A 21,500-nucleotide genomic window follows, 5' to 3' on the forward strand; every position below is an offset into this window, starting at 1 on the left:
TAAAGTAATTACTATTCTTTCTAACACAGACATATTAGTGTTAGCATAATGAAGTATAAGACACTCTTGTTAATGCAAGAACGATAAAAACAATAAAACGAAGAGCCCAGTTTTATTTTTTTCCTTGTTAATATGGAAACTGGATATGTCAATCCAACCACTTGGAGAAACGTTTGCAGGCATGTATACCCTCTTTGACGGAGGGTAGCATGTCCTTGTAAACAAACAAGTACTAAAATATGTGAAGACCAGACCTCATTTATTGCGCGGCTTGCTTATTTATTTGCCGACATGATAGTTAGCTCACTTGGTGAGAGGATGTTTTTACTTACTTAAAAAAAGAAAAAACAAAATCTGAGCAGTTAATGTGCTGAAAATTAAGCAGAAATTTCCTTAAAATGTAATATTCTCCTAAGCATTTAGTGGTCTTGCTTGATCAGCTTTAGTAGTGGTCTTGCTTGATCAGCTTTAGTGAAAAGCAGATGAACAAAATACATCAGACATTTTCCTTAATTGGTGGTCATAGCTTTATAATTTAAAAGATGGTCTGATATTTATGATAGTCGATTGATAACACGTATACTTTTCTCATCTTTTATGACTGCAGCCTTACATCTCTCTCTATGAGAGAGGAACTGATATTTTGATCTGCCGTTGTCAAATGCTGCAACTGTTGATTTTGAGGGTCTGAGTAACTCAAGATTTTTGAGAAGCCTCAGACGATCCTTTTATGCTTCTAGATGGAGGAGAGTATTGCCTAGGTGTAACTTTTGGAAAAATCTACTACTTTGACTACAAGTGTACCATTTCCTTATACCAACTGCAAATGTTCTGTTCATACAGAGCAGTCTTAATGATCAAAGTGAATAAAAAAAGTAACGAACATACAGTCATGGGGGGTAGTGTTGGCTGATTTACGCTGACAAGTTGGTAGCACCTCTGTTCTCGAGGTGTTCTGTCAGCATGGCATACTCATCACATATGCAAATTTCTACACCAAAGAAATGGCACTGGTTGTTTCCGAGATGCTTTTCTATGCGGGGGAAGGAGGTAGCCCAAGACCAATGCTGGAATCCAAAATATGACACACTTACAAAGCTGGTTGCTAAAGCTAGGAACTGTTCTTTCATCTGTCTTCAATAGATCCGCTACTCACACGCTAAATGAAAGAACATATTCCCATGTAACCCACCTGGTTTTTTGGTACTTACAGTGTGTCTTCAGTAGAAGAGAATATTTTGGTATTACCTGCCAGAGAAGTAGTTCCTAAATACCATCTCTCAACAGTTCTCTTCATTTTTTATTTTTATTTTTTTCTGTAATGCAAATTCTTCAAGTTCTTCAGGCTACTGACCCAACAGAGAGATGCCCAGGCTACATTCACTTTGTTCAGAACAATCCTGGGCTTTGCCTGAAGAAGGTCTTTTCTCACAGAAGTAAATTGCATGGAGAGAGTGTGTTCTTGCACTAAACTTGGCATTGGTACTCTTTTTAAGTTAGGGCGATGCTGCCCTCCATCTTTTTCCAGTTCTTTTTAGTTGTCATCCTTTAGTGGTTGCTAACGTGGGAATGTGTGGAGAATGTCAGAGATAAAAGTAGAGTTAACTAATAACGACTTCTTCAGGAGCTGCCTTTGTGCAGTCACTCAGCCCACCAATCTGCCCATTTTTCTTGATCTCTTTTCGTGTTTCAGAATAATGTTGTCTAGGGAAAAAGGGTTGAAGATTGTAGCTGTGAATTTTTATATAGTTGAAGAAGATGAGATCATCCTTAATCAAATATGCTCCTTCATCTCTTTGATGGGTAGTGCTTTCTAAATGCAGTCCTCCAACCTGACTTTTGACATGCTAGATCCTGCCATTAAGAATATACAGAGACAACTCCTAGAAAATGCCAGTTGCCAAAAAAGGCTTCTGACAGTAAAATACCCAAGATGGGAAGAAGGAATAGGTGTGAAACCACACCAGTGGCCCACATAGTCAGTTTTTATCTTAAAAATTGATCGTGCAGGTTGTGGATCTCACTGCACTTAAGCGTCAGCTTTAAGCACTTGAGTAATCTTGGTGGTTTCATCACTTCATGCTGCTGCTTTCAGAAAGTGCCGTCTGCTACAGGCTGCGGAGGAGCAGGTGGTGCTCCCGGCAGAGCGGGGATTCATGCAGCCAGCCATGGATTTGCCAGAGAAGGATAGTAGTTTTATATTCTGAAGTATAAGGCATTTATTTCTTATGAAAATACATTCTAACTAACACATAATCTTGGTCTCTGTTTTCTCTCTCAAGACAGTGAGTTCTATGAACTTGATTTTTAAAAGTTCTTCAAAGTAATTGGTTTTAAAGTAATCAACTTTTGGTTTCACTCACCATCTTTATGGTTTTCTATTTTGAGGAAAACTGGGTATTCTTATTTGCCCTCTGTATTGCTCGTTACTTTAACTTTCGAGTGTTTTCTGTCTAAAGCAGTCTCAGTCTTTTTTGGCATACATGAAAAAAACTGAAGTATTAGAAAGAGCTAGTTGCAGACCTTGTGTAAATCTGTAGAAAAAACTCATTAGTCCTTACTTTCAAAGAGATTGATCGAAATGTATTCCCTTTCCCTTAATGCTCTCTCATATATATGCATATTTAATATAATTATTACTTATGAATCGATTATTTATAAATGTAACACCACCACCCCTTACATTCATAAGAATGTCATTCCTAGTATAAAGAAGGGCTGAACTGGAACACAGTTCAGTGATACAAAACTAATCACAAGTAGCATTTGTCTGCAGACTAAATGTAGCTGAAGTTCAGTGTTTGTTAGAGTGAATAAAAAAAATCAAAAGGTATGTAAACAAACTCAGAGTGACTTTTCAAAGTGCTCAGTGAGGAAGACTCGTTACTGTTCTATTTCACCACTTACCTGTTCTGGAAGAAGAAGAAGAAGAATTACTATATATCCTGCTTTGCCTCAGATTCCGTGTTTCTAGCAGTACTAGAATAAATGCCTGCTTTCTGTGCTGTTTGGTAATGATTATGCAGGATCCTTGACTAAATCCTGAGAAATAATGTAAAGTTATATGCTTAATTTTCTACGTTATTTCTTCCGTGGTATAGATTGTTGTAATTCTGTGGAAAACTGTATTTCCCCATTTTTTTGCAGGTTGCATAAATTCAGACTTTAGCAGGTGGTTTCTGGTTTACTGAGTTCAGTTCACCTTTGGTCACCTTGTCCTGCCCAGAAGCAGGATTAAGCCCCAAGGTCTAACTGTTGTGGTCTGTGTGAAGCAGAGCCGTGTTTGCTCTGAAGCCTGATGGACAGATGTAGATTGTCCATATTTGCTTCTACTTTATTGTCTCTTTTTTCAAGAGGGAGTCTTCTAACTTACATCTAGTATTAATGTGATTTGTACAGGTCAAAGATTTATATATTTATTTCTTGGGGAAAGAGGAAGGCCGACGCTCTGCTCACCTTCAGTGGAAGGTTTAACTTGATTTCTACTTCATACAGCCTTAGCTCTCTAGTTTAAAAATTCCTCTTTTTTTGTGTTTGGAAATGACAGAAAATTAAAGCCTATAGTCTGAATTTTCCTATGAACACTGACTTTGGTAACATGCTGTAAATACATCCTAATTAAAGCTTTATGTACCAGGTAAAAAGCAGAGGGGAGCACAGTGCTTTTGGCTGCTCTGCTTTTTCCTAATAAATACAGCTGTCACAGTAAAGGAAAAATTAGGCCTTCATAAACTTCTTTTTTTTTATTTAGTCACAGTTAAACTAGATTTTGTAAGATTGAAGTTGTTGCCATAAATGCTGCTCCTTGAAATAGCTGTCTATAAGCTGTTTTCACTTTCTAGCATCAGATAAAGACACCTAAGTTTTGACAAGCTGAAGGCTAGAAACCTTTGCAGGAGATAGGAAGCCTACCACCACATCATTTCGTAAAGCGGAGGGAGGGTGAAGAAGGGGAAAAGAGAGAGTAGTTTTTCATTCTGCTGTTAAGCTTAAGGGCACAGATGCTATTCTTCTGATGTCTGCTCTGCTGAAATGAAAAACTCACTGACAGTAGTAATTTCTTTGACCTACCTACCTACACCAAGTAAAGAGAAGCAGCCTGCTTTTTGTCTTCAAATGTCATGCACATGTACAGTATGTGTCCACTGTTTTACAGAAAATAACCTGCTCCTTCGTGAGGCTTGAAATGTTGGACTGGTTTAGTCCTGTATGTGAAAATTTTGGTGTCATGCTTTTGCATTTGAAAAGCCGTCATGCCAATAAAATATATTAAACACCTTTTTTCTTTTTCTAAATTTCCTTATGGTCTTCCCTGGTGGCATTCAGTTATCTGCCCAGTCCTGGCTTCTTTCTCACCTGGCTGTGTGTCAAAGGTGCTGTAAAGTAACCAGCACTGCCTGGCAGCTAGCCTTTGGTTAGTCACTTATCCATCTAATTATTTCTGTAGTTTGCCAAGCTAAGGTTCAACATAAAAAATTATGGTGCAGTTTATTTTGTTGCAGTCTTGCTGTAGTCAGCTAGACATTTAACTTGACCTGTTATATTGGGCAAATTTTATTTAGAATGACAATTTGAACCTTGATCCCAGGTTTTAGCTGGACTTGTTTGGATGCTCCATCATTTTAGGTGGTTAAAAAGTGGCATTAATCAGCTTCCAAAGATGAGAGACAAAACTGCCAATGCCCAAGGAAGCTAAGGGGTTATAATTGTTTACTTTCTTGCCCATCAGTAGACTCCTGTCCAAAGAAATTACTTTGTTTCAGAATCATAAAAAACAAAAGCAAACTCAATAAACTCCCATACCATTGTGCCTTTCCTTAAGGAAACACTACATCTGCTGGCAGGACACCTCAAGTAGCACAATTTATTCATAGCTCTTAATTTTCTGTATCCATATGCATGAAGCACCTTGAAAGCAAAAGGCAAACCTCCTCATGTTTTATTGTAGCCCTAAGACAGCAAATACTTAAGCATGCACAAGTGTTAGTATGACCACTTTAATGTTAAAATGAAATATGTATATGCCTCCTTATTTCTGTAGTTGGTACCAAAGGGCTTATGTATATATCCTTGTAATTCACACCTCACTTAAATCACACAGAGAAACAATAACGTTATAGAAAAATAAATTCTTCAGTAACTGTTCACCAAGTTCTTCAGCTCCATATGAACTGCCAGTAAACAGTCATCATGTGCTTGTGTCAGATTGTTTGGTCTTAGAGAAAAAGAGATAAAGATAGCAGGCTAGATGTGTGGGGCAATTTGCTTTTAAGACTGAAATCTAAATGTTCTTACCCTTCCTATTTCTTTTTTTAGCATTATGCATTACATGTAAATATAAATGTAAGTTTCTTTTTAAAGAAAATTTTCCTTGATTGCGAACAGCTGTCTAGCAAGCTAAGGGTTATATTTTTATCAAAAAAAAGTTGTTTTTACTTGGTATCCAAAACATCCAAATCAGTTTTTCTCCTGTAACATAAGGATTCAGTGAGAGATTTAATCTGAAGTGCATTTTCCCAAGCTGAATGATAAACCTTATTAAAACAAGGCACAATGTAATTCATGGAATTCCAGTGCCAGGCATGAAAAGAGCTTGGTATGGCTGTATTCCGTGAGCCAGTGAGCTAGATTTTCTTTGAATTGTAAATATATGTTCCCAAAAGAATGTTTTTTTCCTTTAAGTAGGTTAGCAGCAAGGTAGTAACTGTAATGCATTTATTCCATTTAGAGAGATTCATTTCATTCTTCACAGAAAGTTTAAAATGTTTGAACCCATTCAAGATAAAATTCTATTTTTTGATAGAGAGAAAATATTTTTAGCGATATGTAGTACTCTTAAAATCATAAAGACAATGATCATGTAAGATGCCAAATAATTGCAGCCCTCGCTTGTCTTGAATATTAAAACAGGGTAACCGGAGAAATGAGATGCTGTAGGCAATCCTGTAGCTAGGGATTATCTGCATTACCTCACTCCGGCTGTCCTCAGTGGCAGAATGAGTCAGAGCATTGCATACCATCAGATGTGATGAAATGAGATGCAACTCTTCTTTAAAAAAACCACCCAAACAGTAATATAAATGCAGTTTGTCAGAATTTAGTGTCCTGGTTTTTGGTGTTCATTGAAGTTGCCTGCTAACCTATGCATGCATGCATATGCATCCATGGTGTAACGTGCCTCAAGGGAGTACAGTTTTCGGAGAAGTATTCTGTTCCTATTGCTCGTAATATTTATATATCAAATTTAGCTGAATAACACAGCTCATGCATCTCTCCTGTAGGGTGGTATTCTTCAGACAAAGGAAAGCAAGCATCTCAAGTCCCTTGTTTCATTTTATTCTGCTCCTTCCTGGCACTAGAGACTCCAGACATAACAGTGATATCTTTCTGAGCAGGGCTGCTGCCACTGCTGTGGAGGGCAGTAAGAGAACGAGGGAAATAACAAATGTACCTGCAACAGATGCACTGGGTTTTTACAAGCTTGTATGTTAGAACTTGCGTTCGCTGAAAATAGGTGAGTTTCTGCCTGAGTTCACGTGAAGACAGGAGTTTTCAGATGACTATCACTGCCGTTGCTTGCTAGGATTTTCTCTTAAGTGAAGCACCTGCCTGTTACTGAGGTGAAACCAAAGCTTTGGAAGGGCTACAGCCAGTGTGGCAGCTTTATGACCAGCGCTGAATTTTGGAGGGTTTTGATGTGATATCTGTAAATGATAACGTACTTTGTTTTCTCCTCTAGCCCCGGTCGCTCCCCAATTTCCTTTGACAGTGAAATAATAATGATGAATCATGTGTACAAAGAAAGGTTTCCAAAGGTAAAGAATCACTTTTTAAATAATGCATTCAATGAACTTGTGACCAAGCTCAGAATTAATTTGTAGTGCTCATTTTAAGAACTGGGCTCCTTCTCCGTCTCATTTCCAAGCAGTGCAGTTTGCTGAGAGTTTGAAGCTGCCTTCTCTGCTCCATATGTTAATTCTGTAGTAGAGGAAATAGATTGTATAGAGAGATTCAGATGGAAGAGTGTGAAAAGCTTTGTGTATTTGTGTATGCATTTCATATTTACTAAATTTCTCATGTCTGTTATTGGCATGACAGATGCTCACAAAAGTGAGGAGAAGGGCCATGTTTTGGCTCTCCAGGTATCTTGAACTAATCCATGTCTGTCTTTAAATTCTGAATCAAATCAAGGCTGGAAGAGGGATGTTTTGCTTATTTTCATATATACTTAAAAAAGCTATTTTAAAGAGTAGTTTCAAAATAAGTTAATTAACATTTTCTCAGTATTCCCTGTATAACTGCATTAAATGTGCTTCATACTGATCCAAACGTCTTTGGTTTTGGTAGGCTTTCCATTTACATATTTGAAATGCAAAGTTTTCTTTTAAAGTAATTCCAAATTATACTGGAGGTTTTGGCAAAAACCAAGTTTGACACTGGGCCTTTTGGTACCAGAGAAAGAACAAAGATAGGTTTGGATTTCTAGAAAAGTCAATCTGAATTCAGTTACACTGAAACGTGCTGAAATGATCTGCAGTGAAAATAAGTGTTTCTTTATTAAAAGCTGAATATTGAAATCTGTGGAATCAAGCTTTGAAAGTTAACACTGAAGTGAGCGTAGAAGATTGTGTATCCCAGAGCTGTTGATACGGCCATTCCTTTCTGTTCTACCAGTAGCAAAAATAGATGTTACTCTAGAGACAGGGTGTCAGGGCTTACAGTGATAGAAACGTCTGTGCTTGGGGCAGTGATTTTCAGCTTCCATGGTCTTGCCTAAAAGTTCTGAAAACTGCCTCGTATCTTACATCCTTACTCTGGAGACCCAGGGAGGCATACAGCCTCAGGACCAAGATATTTTTATGGTCATTTGCATTTTCAGAAACTGTGTTCTGATTAATTTTTGTTGTTTGTTCGTGTGAACATAACTTTTGCCTATGGTATGCTATTTTTATTCTCAGCAAAATGTGATTGTATTTTGGAATATTTTTTAAGCCTCGTGCATTTTGGAGTTGCAAAAATGTTACTTTAGCACCTTACTTGTTTATGTTTTAAGTTCTGGGATAATAAAATTTAAGAGTAATTTCTCTTTATTTTGTACTCTTAGGCCACGGCACAGATGGAAGAACGGCTGGCTGAGTTTATTGCCTCTAATGCTCCAGAAAACGTGCTGCAATTAGCAGATGGGGTCCTAAGTTTCATTCATCATCAAGTTATTGAACTGGCCAGAGATTGCCTAGATAAATCACGTGAAGGTCTTATTACTTCTCGGTACTTTTATGAGCTACAGGAAAACTTGGAGAAACTTCTCCAGGATGTAAGTGCTCTCTGCAAAGTAGAATATATTCTTTTGTTTGAAACTCTGAACAATAAAGCCAGAGCTTTGATTTTCAGAGAGACAATGTGGGTTCCAGGGGAAGGGCAGTGGGTGGGGGTGTTGAGATCTGAGTTGTTTGTCTGATGTTGATCTACCGCAGGTGGATTTGAGCAAATCACTTCACCTGTGTACTTTGTTTGTACAAAAGTTAAATATGCATATGAGTAAGTCAAAGGCAGCCTTTACCATTTATGAAAATTGGGTTCATCCAGATGAGGGAAATTACTGAACTTTTCTTTCATGTACTTCAAGACTCTGAATGACTTATTAATTACAATAGTGCCTTGAAGGAGTGAAAACAGCATAGTTTGTAGTGTTGCTATAAATTTTTCATAAAAGATTTTCTTGAGCTGAACTTAATCCAGTTGTGGGGTTTTTAGTACTTCAGTGTGTTTTGTGGTGTTCAAAGCATATGAAAATACACAAGGGGGCACAATTTTAATGCATGCTTAGTATACTTCAGCTGCTCATTAAAAATTGCTCTTTTCCTTTAAGATGAAAATAATATTAAATTAAAAGCATCTCTTAGAATTTATGCTATAGCTGTTATGAGGAGTCAGTACTATTACCAGCTGCTGGGTCCGGATGTTTGTTTGGGAACGTCTTCCTAATCCTTCACTTTGATTTAAGAAGCTAGCAAGCTGAAAATACAGGATTTATGAAGATCTCAATCTCCAATTATAAGTGTCACAGAGACACCTAGAAACAGAACACCTGAAACAATTTATTATCTTTGGTGATTTTTAATCTATTTAGTGTTTGTATGTCTATTATTACTATTATTATTATTATTAGTTTGTATGTCACTGGTCAGTTTGCCAACCCACTGGCGTGGATTGCACTAGTTTGTGCCCCTTTGCCACTCTTTCCAGACATTAGAAAATGACAAATGAATAAAAATACTCTATTAATATACAATTACTGTATTGAAAAGCTTTGTGAAAACTGCAGAATCTTCCCTTGTATCAGCTAAAATCTTTGGCTACCCCGTTTCTTTGACTGTGGCTGTAATTTCCCTCGTATTTATTATGCATGAAAGAAAAATGACTCGTGTTTGGTTTTGTGGTGTTCTGCCTGGATAGGGAATATGATTTTGACAGATCAAGAGAGGCAGGGAATATCTTTTGAGGGCCTATATGATTGTCTGCCTATGGGATAGCAGTAACCACTGTGGATGCATTTAATAGTAAAAAATGCCTTTCCAGGTGAAAGTGGTGTTCTTTGAATACCATGCAAGAGTTTGATTATCGATGCTGCCATCCAGGGCTGGAGAAACTGCATCTAGTCAAAGAAATTGTTCAGTATTCCTAGTCTTTAGAAGAGAGGAATATCTTTCTGAAGTTTGAAGGTGGCAGTGTAGCCTCCCTGGGCGGGATGAGCATCACCCAGCCGTCAGTGCGGGGCGGAGTGGGGCTGGCAGAGGCACAGGTGCCCACCCTGGGGCTGGCCCTCAGCAGCAGGGGTGCAGGGATTCCTGCAGCCAGGGGAGCACCTGTTAGATGCTCCACTGTGTATCTCCAGAGGCTGGAAGCAGGGCATTTGTATGTCAGCTATGATGTAAGGGGTCAGGCCTCTTTGGGTGATGGTTTTGAAGTTGGAAAGATTTTTCTAAAAGTGAGTGTGTGTGCTCGGCAAAATAACTTACATTTCAAGGGGCTCAAGGAGGCTACAGTGCGTTTTACTGCTGCTGGTAGCAGATGCTTTGGGCTTGCAATACGCCGGCTCCCAGACCTTCCTCCTGTGTGTGTGGACAATGATTTCTCATACCATAAGGAATTTAGAGAGCAATACTTTGGGTCTGGTCACTTCCAGTCTGCACTTTCAGGCCTGTCTTCTGGCCTGAAGGGGTTAATCAGCATCTCAGACTAGTCGTGGGTCAGATAAACCTGCTTTTTCCTTTCCTCTCCCCCCCCTCGGAACAAATCATCAAAACACACTTCTTAAATGTCCTTTTCCACTTGATCCTACATGCATTATACTGCTGCTCCTAAGCACAGGGAAAGATGACATTGAACTGTTATTCGAGAAGATGCAGTGGTCATCTCTGGGCTTGTTAAGGAATTGACATTCAGGGCTTGCTTTGACCTCTTCCTCCTTAGCATCTTCTGCAGAGCAGGGGTGAGAGAAGGGTCAGCTCTGAAGTTTGATTTACTTTAGGCAGTAAGGTGGGCTAGAGACGATTAACATGAAAGCTTAGAGAAACAAGGGAGGCAGAACAAGCTGGGACCAAAGAGGACAAAGAAATTAAAGACGGCGGAGGAATGCCAAAGACTTCATTCCACATCTTTCTCATTTGTTTTTTCTGTCCTATCATACTTCCTTGGCTTTTCTTTTAATATTTAAAAGCTGCTTGTTTTCCCCTGCTTGCCAGTCTGTGCTTTGCCCTTCCGACTGCATTTTAGAAAGAAATAATTGGAATATTTCAGTCTAAACATATAGAAATTGGTGATAATATTTTTTTTGGAGGACTCTCCTGAAACACAAGGTGGAGACAAGTTTAGATTATTCCAAATTTCGGAGCAGGTCTTTACCTTTGCTTGGCTTGTAAGGTATCACACAGAGTTACACACAGTGTAAATAATACCAACTGGAAGGTCATCAAAAAAAGCTCTTCCATTTGGGCAGTTGTATGCTATGGTGTGTTTTTATAACATAAGGAAAGATTGGGAAGATGATTTATTGGTGAATAAGGAGCTCAGCAGCTGGCAGGACTACCCACAGATTTTCGAACAGTTTTACTGTGAAAGAATGGATTATTTTGATTTTTTTTTAAAGGTGTTGATTCTGACATGTGGTAACCAACTAAACTCGCACAGTATTTCAAACCATAGAAAGGAGACTCGATTTAATATGTTGCAGCTTGTATCTACTTTATACTGTAAAAATACAGCTGTAAAACAGAGTAATTGGGTATTTAAATAATGAGCTGTTTAAATAGACCAAACCAGAAAGCTTTTAAAAGTTTTTTAGATCCTGGCTTTTCTAATAAAATGCCAACAAATCTTGTTAGTTACGGCAAATGAGATCTTTTCCCTTGTTTGGAGCGTGAAATATTGTCTTTTAGCCAGAAAAACCTATTGCTTATTGCGTCATTGAAATTATCCTGAAGTAAAAATGAATTTAAGAGATTTTCTGTATTTTGGAAAACATGAACTTGAATGTTACACTTACAAAGTAAGAATATTGAAAAATAAGATAAAGCACTTACGCAAAAGAGTATTTGACATTCTAGTGGAAGTTGTCCCTGCCCATGGCAAGAGGGTTGGAACTAGATGATCTTTAAAGGTCCTTTCCAGCCCAAACCATTCTGTGATTCTCTGACATTCAGTTCTTTAGCTGTTACCATGGGGTGGGCTCAGGGGATAGGGTAGGACCTCAGGTCACTGGGAGAAAAGGGTTAGTCAGTTTTCACTTGGCTGAATTGACAAGGTAAAACCAGCCAAAAGAAGTTTAATGGCTTTTGCGTGGGTGTAGCCAGTTGGCGAGGAAGGTGAAGGATTACAGGTGTTCCTGTGCATGGAACAAAAGAAACAGAGGAGGGTGTTTGTGTTACACTGCGGTGACTGATGCTGCACATTGGCAAATGGATATTCTGATCGGGATTGCTTTCTTAATATGAGCCTGAGCGTAAATTTATTGGTTCTTGGCACTGCAGGTCTATTGTTTTGGTTTCCATCAGTATATTAGCTCAATTACAGCGTTGTGACTTGCATATCCCAGTTATTGGTCCTGCCGAACCCCAGGGGAGGACAGTGATTTTAATTTCATGCCCCAGTAACTACAGTTAGTGACGGATGGGTCTTTCAGATAAGGGAATCGGTTTGTAAATTACCCGTTGCTACCTCCTGTACACGTGTCACTGGCAATGTGTGTAGGAATGGCATCAGCCTCTACTCACGACCCCTACAGCTTCTCCCTCCTCCCCTTGGGAGGCGGAGGGGGGGAAACCCTGAGATGCCACCAGCAACCTTCAGACCACCCTGCCGTCATTGGGAACTGCGGATTAGATGGCACGCCTTGTACCACGGCACATGGAAGCAGCAGGCAGCGCCTGGCTATATAACCCTCTGGTTCCCAGAGACTGTCCTCGGGACAGATTCTAAACAAGACATCTGTAGGGATGTCCGGGATGTCCTGCATGAGAAGGAAACAAGAAGAGGCAGTTTTATTGAGGATCTTGGAAGAGCAGCGCTGTGCAGAGATGATGGCTGAGTGGCTGTTACAAGTTGTGTTTGATTTTTGTAATCCTCTTTTCTTCCTTTTTCTTTTCTGTGTCCTTTGGCAGTCATGGTCTAGCTTTTTCTTTTCAAAACAGACGCCTGATTAAATTAGTTGCGTTTTTAAATGATTTTGCCTAAGTTGTCATAGATAAGAAAAGGAGAAAGCAAAAGGACTTGATTTTAAAAAAAGTTTGCTTTAACAGTATAAATGGATGCAAAATGATGAATTACATGTATTATATTGTATTTTTTACATAATATAACTTATGTAGGAGGGAAAAGGACTTTCCAATTGCATGGCTCATGTATCAAATAATACAAAGTTGTTGATGTTTTATTTATTCATTTCAACACAGCTAGCCCCTGGTGATCAGGAATGGCTTTTCAAATATGAAAGCCTTCGGTTTTTTTCTAGAATTCATATTTTAACTTACAAGTTTGCATAATGCATTAGGGGACACAGAGTGAATACTAATCATGTTAATTTTGATTATTTTCTGGTTTATAATTGGAAAATACCTTATAGTTAGAAAGAAGAAAATCACAACTTATGTCAGTGCTTCCAAAATAATCTTTTTAAGGGTCTGTAGCTGGGAAGTATCTTTGATACTGCTTTTAGATGATGAACTAGCAGGTGCATTGTTTTCTTCAAGGTTAAAATTCAAGCCCTAGCTTATCAGTGCTGAAGTAGACGATCAACATTTCTTATTCTGACCTGTATCAAAATGAGAAGTAATGAACATTCTAATATTTTTTTTTGGTTTGGTAACAAAATATCAGGGATATATTGTTTAAAATGCTGCCTGTATGTTTCTAGCTTTGAATGTCTGCTTCCCTGTGTTTTGATTGTTCTTTTAGGTGATCACCAGTGTGATTTGACTTCTCACCCATATATGTCGTCGTCTTAGCTGGTGATAATGAACAATGCTAAATGAACATCGTAGTTTATTGTTGTTTGCATCCTTGTTGATAAAACAGCAGTCCTATAAGCAACTGGCTCATGGACAGCATAAGCTCATTGCTTAAGTTCTGGACTTTTTATTTGTGGCTATGCTAACGCCTCATTTTTAGACCTTGGGGAAAAAATAGCTATACTTTGTTTCAGAGTTTCTACATGTCATTGGAGCCATCTTTTTATCACCCTGCAATGAAATACTATTTTATTTGTGCTTCAGGACTCATAATGTAACCATTGTGTGCTTGAGCAAGAGTGACTGGTGTGTGGGTGTGTGTTCAAATTTGTCTTTGGGTTGGTTTGTTGAGGTTTTTTTAAAATTATTGCTTTAGTGTGTTTATTGTTATAAAAACGCCGCCTCACACATACGCATACCTTGAAACTAAGCCTTGAATTTATACTGAAATCTGGTAAAGGGAGTGGACAAGAAGAAAAAGAAATTCTGTGAATTAGGTTTCTGTATGCTCTTTGCTTTGCTTGTCTGCTTGGTCCTACATGGCATACAATACAATGCTGTAGTTGTTCAGCAGGATTTATAAAATTAAATAAAGATAAACTAAAGTTTAGTCTTTTTTGATGATGAACAGAAGTAGTTCTAATTCTAGCTGAAAGTCTAGAAATATGTGTGGCTGTTGGTAGTTACCTAGACATCAGTATCATGTGGAAGGTAAAACTGAAAAGATCAGTAATCCTTTTTTCATTTTTAAAATAAAATAAAAACACATCATGTCTAATATAACTGAGAGGTGATATAATGCAAATAGAGACTCTGAAATATCTCTTGCATGATAAAAGGAGTCAGTTGTAATGGAAAAGCTCTATGTAACTTGGCATCCTTGAATGAGCTGAGATCATTGCCTGCCCTGACGCAGTCATGCCTTTGCTGCTGAGTTATGGTTACTGAGCTGGTGATTGCTCTGCATTCAGCATCTGACATGTAAAAATGAAGAGGTCACTGCTAGGACCATAATGTGGTGTTCTCCTCTCCACAGGCCCACGAGCGATCCGAGAGCTCCGAGGTTGCCTTCGTTACCCAGCTTGTGAAGAAGCTGATGATTATCATTGCACGACCAGCTCGGCTGCTTGAATGCCTGGTAGGTTTGGTCTTTGGGAGAGTGTGTGTATGATCTAAAGAGTCTGGAGTGTGTTTGAGGAGATAAGGAACACAAAGCCTTCAAGAGAATGCTTTAAATTCTCATTAAGACATTGATGAAAAATAGAACAATATTTAAAAATTCAGTCTTTTGGTTTAATATTGAAGTATCTTTCCAATGGACTGTCAGCTGCAACAGCAGCTGAGTTATATTCTAGTATAAAGTTTATGGCTGAGGGGCCAGGTGTAGCTGTTGAAAACATTTCATGCTAATTGATGCCACCGATTTTCCTCATGTTGTTAGTAGCTACAGAAGAGAGCCCATAAACGTATGGTGTGCGTACGGTACCTGGAGAGCCACGCTAAGAAAGAGCTGTCACTAAGGAGGAAGTTCCCTTCCATTTATAAATGGTGTCTGGGCTCTTGGACTCAAACTCTGACCATAGATCCAGCAATTGCGGAGAAACCTGGTGTCAGGTTTTCCACTGTGGACGCACAGAGGGATAGGCCAGTGAGAGATCCAAGCAGATTTGGAAGCCTGCATTTGAAATCCTATTTGATGCTATTGGAAGACATGGAAAAGCAAGTCTCATTACTTTTTCAACAACTTACCCTGACTAATAATAGTGTATTTTTTTTTATTTAATTCTAGAAAATGGTGAAAAGTGTTTAGGCCATCCCAATGATATTGGTCCCTGTGTCCTGAAGTCATGCAACTCCAAAAATATTTTGTATTTACAGTGGAGAAGGAGTCTGCATTCACCGTTGTCATTTATACTTGCATATGCTCTGCTAGTAAGACACCATCTAGAAAAACTTGAAACCTCAGTAATTTGTAACTTCTGTGAATTCACTTCTATACCTGCAAGCAGTTCCAAACTCAAACCAGCATTTGGCTGCAGATCAGTAGGTCTCCAGGTTCCTCCGCTGTCTTCTGCACCTGATGTTCTGCAAAGTGAGTGGGAGCAGGTGGAGGCAGTAAAGTAATTGAGATGACTAATGAACTCCAAAGCATGTAGTGACAACCTTGACAATGAAGTGGCTAGCCTTCAAAGTATAAAAATAATACTGGGATCTGTATATTTAAAGATATATATCTGTATAAATCTGTCTTCCCTGTTTTTTTAACCTGTATTGCCTTTCTAACTTTTTTTCCCAAATATATTTTATTCTACTGACATGAAGAGTCAAATATTAATGTTCCTTTTATCCCATAAAAGAAAAAGAAATATAGTAATGGGTAGTAAACAATTTAAATAGCTTTAAAACTACATTTTCTTTTTATTTTTTAACATATTTTTTTGTAATTTACCTTTAGCTTCAACTCTTTGTGAATTTATAAACAGTTTTTCTAATATTTTAATATGAAGGTTAATTTTAGTAACACAGCTCATTGTTGTTTCTTCCTTGTAAATGAAATAACTGGCCATATAGGCAGTAGTTTTGATGGTTGTGATTGTTTTAATAGGGGTGAAGGCATTTAAGTATTTTAAACTTCAGGTATTTGGCTTCAGTCTTTGTATTTACCTGTTGGACTGTGAAAAGTGTATTTACGGACTGAGTCTCTGGGGCTTCAAGAAAATAATAAAGTTTTGTGCATCAGTGAAACCATCTTTGGCAAAAAAGTATGTAATTCATTCTTTTTTCAATTTTTTCTTCTATAGCACCTGTGTCCCCTTAGAAGGGATCATTCTTCTGTATTCAAATGATTAAATAAACCTACTCAAAAGAACACAGAACTAGAATTTATTTAATTTCTTAATTTTTTGTATGTTTGAATTTTTTGTCATCAGATTATATTTTTTTTCCCTGTCCTTTACTCTCCAACGAATGACCTCCCATTATATCTTGAAGAATCCTTCCTTGACTCGACCTTTCCTTTCACCCCACTGTCTGTATTACACTGCAGTCTGTTGACCATCTTTCTCCTGTGGCCCTCTCTGGTCTGGCTCCTGCTCTCTGCCAGTTCTGAGACAGCTGATTGATCCTTTTCCAGAGGAGTTAGGAAGGAACTTTGTTTCTTGCATTGCTGCTGTCTTTGGTGACAGGCAGCATGTATCCAAGCAGCATTGCTTAGAGCAATCAAGAACAAGTGTGTCTTTTCTCTGTTTCTCTAACTATTCGAGTATCTTTACGTCATCCCAACCTCCCGTTTCTTTTTCGTGTTTGCAGTTCTGTGCTCTCTTTTCTCTTGTGCTGCTGACCACACTCACATCAGTTCCTTCCTGATGCCCTCACAACTGTATGCTGTAACTCTTCCCCTTTTATCCTCCCATTTCACTAGAAAATTTTTGAAGGGTCTTGGCAAAGCAGCTCATTGCTGCTCAACAATGAGGTTTGTAGGGGAGAGTTAACTTTAACTAGTGAACTTGCTTCTAAGCAGAGTGCTCCTGCTGCCAAAAGTTTGTCTTTTATTTCCAACTGTATCTGTTGGTCTAGTAAGAGAGTCACACCTTCTTATAGCCTTTTCTTGCCTTAGAGGTCACATACACCAAGACTGAGTTGGTAAGATGAGTCTGTACTGTATAGTACAAAAAATACTGCAGCAGTATTTCTTATATAGAAGGTGAAATCTTTGCTGATAAAATAGCAGTTGCTGTTTTCTTAATAATTTTATTAGCAATTGTGAAGGTTGGGACAGTTACAGAATTGTTTGTGGGAGTATGGTTTGATCAGCACTGACATTTGAAAGCAGGAGAGGTTTATACTGGCTTAACTCACCTGTCAGACAGAGGTGGCAGAAGGCGCCTCCATCTCATCGCAGACCTTTCCCTGGCACGTTTCAATGTGACGAAACTGGGAAGTGTGTCCACACTGATGCTTTGATTATCATGACCGTATTATCTGATAGTCCAGTTTTGGTGCATAAAAGGTTCCTACAGTCCTTATCCTGTTTCGATTTGCAGATCTAAGCCAGTGGACATCCAGCAGGCCGTAAACATCTGTTGTTTTTGCAGAGCAGAGTGGAATACATTGACTTGCTTGTTGTAACTGCCAATGTTTTGCATCACTGCTGAGGCCAGAATTAACTTTGGATGTTTCTGAGGAATCTCCTACATGGGGGAGAAACCTTTTGTAATTCTAAAGCTGAATCGTTTGCCTCTCTGTCTGTCTCACACCACCTTGCTGCAGGAGTTTGATCCTGAAGAGTTCTACCATTTGTTAGAAGCTGCAGAAGGCCATGCCAAGGAAGGGCAAGGAATTAAATGTGACATTCCTCGTTATATTATCAGCCAGCTGGGACTCACCAGGGATCCCCTGGAGGGTGAGAACTCTTGTTTTGTACTCTCCAGACTGCTGAAAAGATAACCAGATCCCCTGGTCACTACATAGCTCAAGGAAGCTTTTATTGTATTGGTTTAATTTCTAGGCCACGTTTCCTTATTTTTCTGTTTGTTGTCACATTCTAGACTGTCCTTTCCAGCCCCACGTCTCAAAGGACTGTTGGTGGGGTAAGAATTGCACGTCAACAATGACAGTTCTTTACTTACGATGTTATTAATGTCTCCCTGTATTATAGCTGAAACGATGTTAGAAAATGGCTTTATGATTTAATTGTTTTCTCTGTGCTGTTGGACAGTAAAAGTAAATTTACCCATTATTCTTCTGATCTGCCTGCCTGCTGGTGGCCTGGTTGGAAAGTATCCTGTCATCCCACATTATTGTCCTCTCTGAGGAAAAGTGTATTTGTTGTGATTTTCCATGAGAAACCACGAGTAGTATAAATTTTTAGGTGGAGATGGGATTGTATTTTTACATCTTGCATAGCAGTGAAACCAGAGTAATGCTTTAGAAGACAGTAACAGCCTTTCTGCTAGGTGCCAGAATTGCATATGGTAAATTGAGTATGCTGTAAACGTGCAGAGGGCCAGAAGATGCTAACTTTGGAATTTGTGAGTTAATATTTCTGCCTGGTGCTTTGCTAGCTGAATCTCTTCTCCTATGACAAGTTCTACAAGCATGCATGGCTTGCTCAGCAACAATAAAAAGTGTGACAGAGACTGGAGGTTACTGCGGAATATTTCAGTGATTGAACCGTACTTTTTGTTTTCTCAGGAGAGCATAATTTTAGCATAAATTAGTAGTCTGGATAGGACTAGTTTAACTTCTGTGGTGTTTACTGAAATGACAGTGACAGGTTGACTTCAAGTGAAGAGCTCTTCAGGAAAATTTCTACCAAAGATTGCTAAATGCAATTTAATAGCATTTGTTGAAATCTGACATTAAAGGAAAATTTCCTTTGATCCCTGTCATGGGAGAGAACCTTTCCATCACTAATTCCCCTTACTAAAGTCAAATTTTCTTTAGAAATGTGTGGAGATGTCAAGATGCCTTATTTCCTTTCTGTAAGGAGGGCACCCAGAAATGTCAATGATGTCTATTTAGAGACTAGTAGTTAATGTAGGATTTTGGTTTGCAAAGTTTGTAGCATCTCCTAAGACAGCTGAGTAGCCTAAACTAGCTGACTTCCTCCGAGTTTGCTGCTGCTCAGCAGTTTGCAGAATCAGACACATTTGATGGAGGGAGGTGGTTTGGAATGTAATGCTTTTTTTTTTTTTTTCCTCTTCTGGAGTACAGAGATGCCGCCAGGCTATATGCAGACATATATGCATGGAATAGGTTTTAATATTAACTAGACAGCAGTTTCCCCAAACATGCATTTATTGCTTTTACTGATTATAGAAATATCCAGAATAAGTCAGGCTGAAATTAGAACAATTAATTATATCCTTGGTTTATATAAAATACTGCCTACAGCTTGCAATACGTTAAAGGTTATCACTGTATAATTGGGGTGACTTCTTATGGAAGGGAAAAATGTCCTTCCACATCCACCTCTTACACTCCTGTTTGTCTTGTATAAACAAAGAGAATAGTGTTTGATTGAGATCATTAGGAGTAATCTTTCCTCTTTCTTTTCAGAAATGGCCCAGCTGAATAGCTATGACAGCCCAGACACTCCTGAGACAGATGATTCAGTCGAGGTAAAGCAGTAATACACTCACTGTCTACTGCTTTTTTCCTCTGGAAAGAGGTAGTCTACAGTAAAGTATTAATTATAATGCAGAGTGATTTCAATTAAAAAAAGAAAAAAGTGCTGACATTTAAAAGCAGTGTTAAGTATACACTCTTAAAAATGTGGAAATCTCTATACTGGGGTGGTGAAATGCTTAAAAGCTGCAAACAGGCATTATCAAGTTTTGTGGATTTTTTTTTTTTTTTTTAGAGTTGCAAACAAAAATCATCTGGAGAAATTATTTATATCTGCATTTGTAAAACGTGATGTGTATGGAAGAGAGTTTACTTTAGTAACAGACCACTGGAAAAATTAATTACGTAACTTGCTAGGTTTCAAAGATCCTTAGTTGTTTAATTTATTGAGTTTTTTTAAAATGTAATGTTGAGGAAAGGCCTGACTCTTACAGTCCACTGGCTTTCTGTGCTAATATTTGTGGAGGGAATCTGCAAGAGTTGTACGTCCTAGACAGTTATTCTAAAGCTGAGGACTCCAGAGTCTAGAAACAGATTGATTTGGGATAAATGCTGCTTAAAAAAGATAAGGACAAAAGACTGAAGTACAGCATTAAGTCATTCCAGGTCCTGATTTCCATTTTCTTGTCATCTTTCCCCAGAGTCGTGGGGCCTCTGTCCAGTCAAAGAAAACTCCATCTGAAGAAGAGTTTGAAACTATTAAACTGATCAGTAATGGTGCTTATGGGTAAGGCTTTTAGACTTTGATTTAGAAGAAAATATGTTATTGTCCTACCTAGCAAGGGACTATAGCAAAGTTTGGTGAATGACTGGGTTTTGTTGGGTCCAAAGCATAACTGAATTTTGCTTGGGTCTTACAGAGGTTCCACACTTACGATTCTTCTGCATTCTTCTGGGAGATGCCATTTCTTGCATGTTCTTGGGGTCTCTTAGGCAATAGCCCCTGTACCTGGACATAGTTCTTGGTACTTACATTGCACTGAACTGACACACAGCTTCTAGCTCGGAGACCTTTTGTAAAAATTGGTTGTCTTACATTAAAGCTTTCAGAATAGGTTATTCCTAATCCTTCTGTGGTGCAAGTTTTCTGAAGCCCTTCCTATCTGTGACCTCAAGCCTGTTTTTCCAGTAACTGTTTCTGCACCATTTCTTTATGGTAGGTAGGTAAAATGTAGACACTTGAGTACCTTAGCTTGAGATGACTAAAACATTTCCCCTGAACATTGTCCCTGGGGAAAATATTGTCACTTACTTTGTTGGAGATTTCCTAAGTAAAAAAAAATGCAGTTCCGTGAGTCCAAGAAAATTACTTTGCACATATTTCCTTATTGCTTATCAAAGCAGTCTGTGTTTCCTTCCATGCTGTCTGGTTAATTCCTGTGATTTGCATTTGTTTAAAGGCTCAGTGAGTGAGTAGTTGCACATATTATTGATGATTCATTAAAACTGCAAAAATACTGAGAGAGAAGCTGTTTATGCTTTTCTATTCTTCCATGTATTCAGATTAAATATGTAACATGTGGCTGTTTGCAAGCACTTGAAATACTAAAAGAAATGCTAAAATTACATTGGGGCAAATCCACTGTGAGAAGTAATACAGTAAAAATACTATTGGATTTTATTATCTACTGAAGAATTTGGAATTAAGTCAGTCAGTTAAATTTTTAACCATTCGTACAAACCTATCCAGAAATTTAAAGATGATTCTTGACTCTTTGCAGTTCATAAATCCTTACCAGTGAAGTCATTTAGGCTATAACTGAAAAGTAGTGATATTTAGTAGGTCATAACAGCAAAACTTGAGCATGTGCTTGAGTGTTTTGTTGAAGTGGGTGCTTAGTTAACAGCAATTCATTTTTTAAAAAG

The 21,500-nt window shown here is 38.3% G+C and overlaps 1 protein-coding gene across 14 annotated transcripts in view; it reads left to right on the forward strand.

Moving 5' to 3' along the window:
* Nucleotides 1-21,500, forward strand: part of MAST2 (microtubule associated serine/threonine kinase 2) — a 194,347-nt gene that overhangs the window by 144,043 nt on the left and 28,804 nt on the right. For all 14 annotated transcript variants that reach the window (XM_055724648.1, XM_055724655.1, XM_055724649.1 and 11 more), the window contains 6 exons: nt 6,740-6,815; nt 8,105-8,314; nt 14,542-14,643; nt 17,775-17,907; nt 19,566-19,627; nt 20,276-20,361. In XM_055724648.1, coding sequence (XP_055580623.1) covers nt 6,740-6,815; nt 8,105-8,314; nt 14,542-14,643; nt 17,775-17,907; nt 19,566-19,627; nt 20,276-20,361 — 669 coding nt within the window. The remainder of the gene's footprint in view (nt 1-6,739; nt 6,816-8,104; nt 8,315-14,541; nt 14,644-17,774; nt 17,908-19,565; nt 19,628-20,275; nt 20,362-21,500) is intronic.

Source organism: Falco cherrug, chromosome 12, assembly GCF_023634085.1.
Source record: "Falco cherrug isolate bFalChe1 chromosome 12, bFalChe1.pri, whole genome shotgun sequence".
Lineage (NCBI taxonomy): Eukaryota > Metazoa > Chordata > Aves > Falconiformes > Falconidae > Falco > Falco cherrug.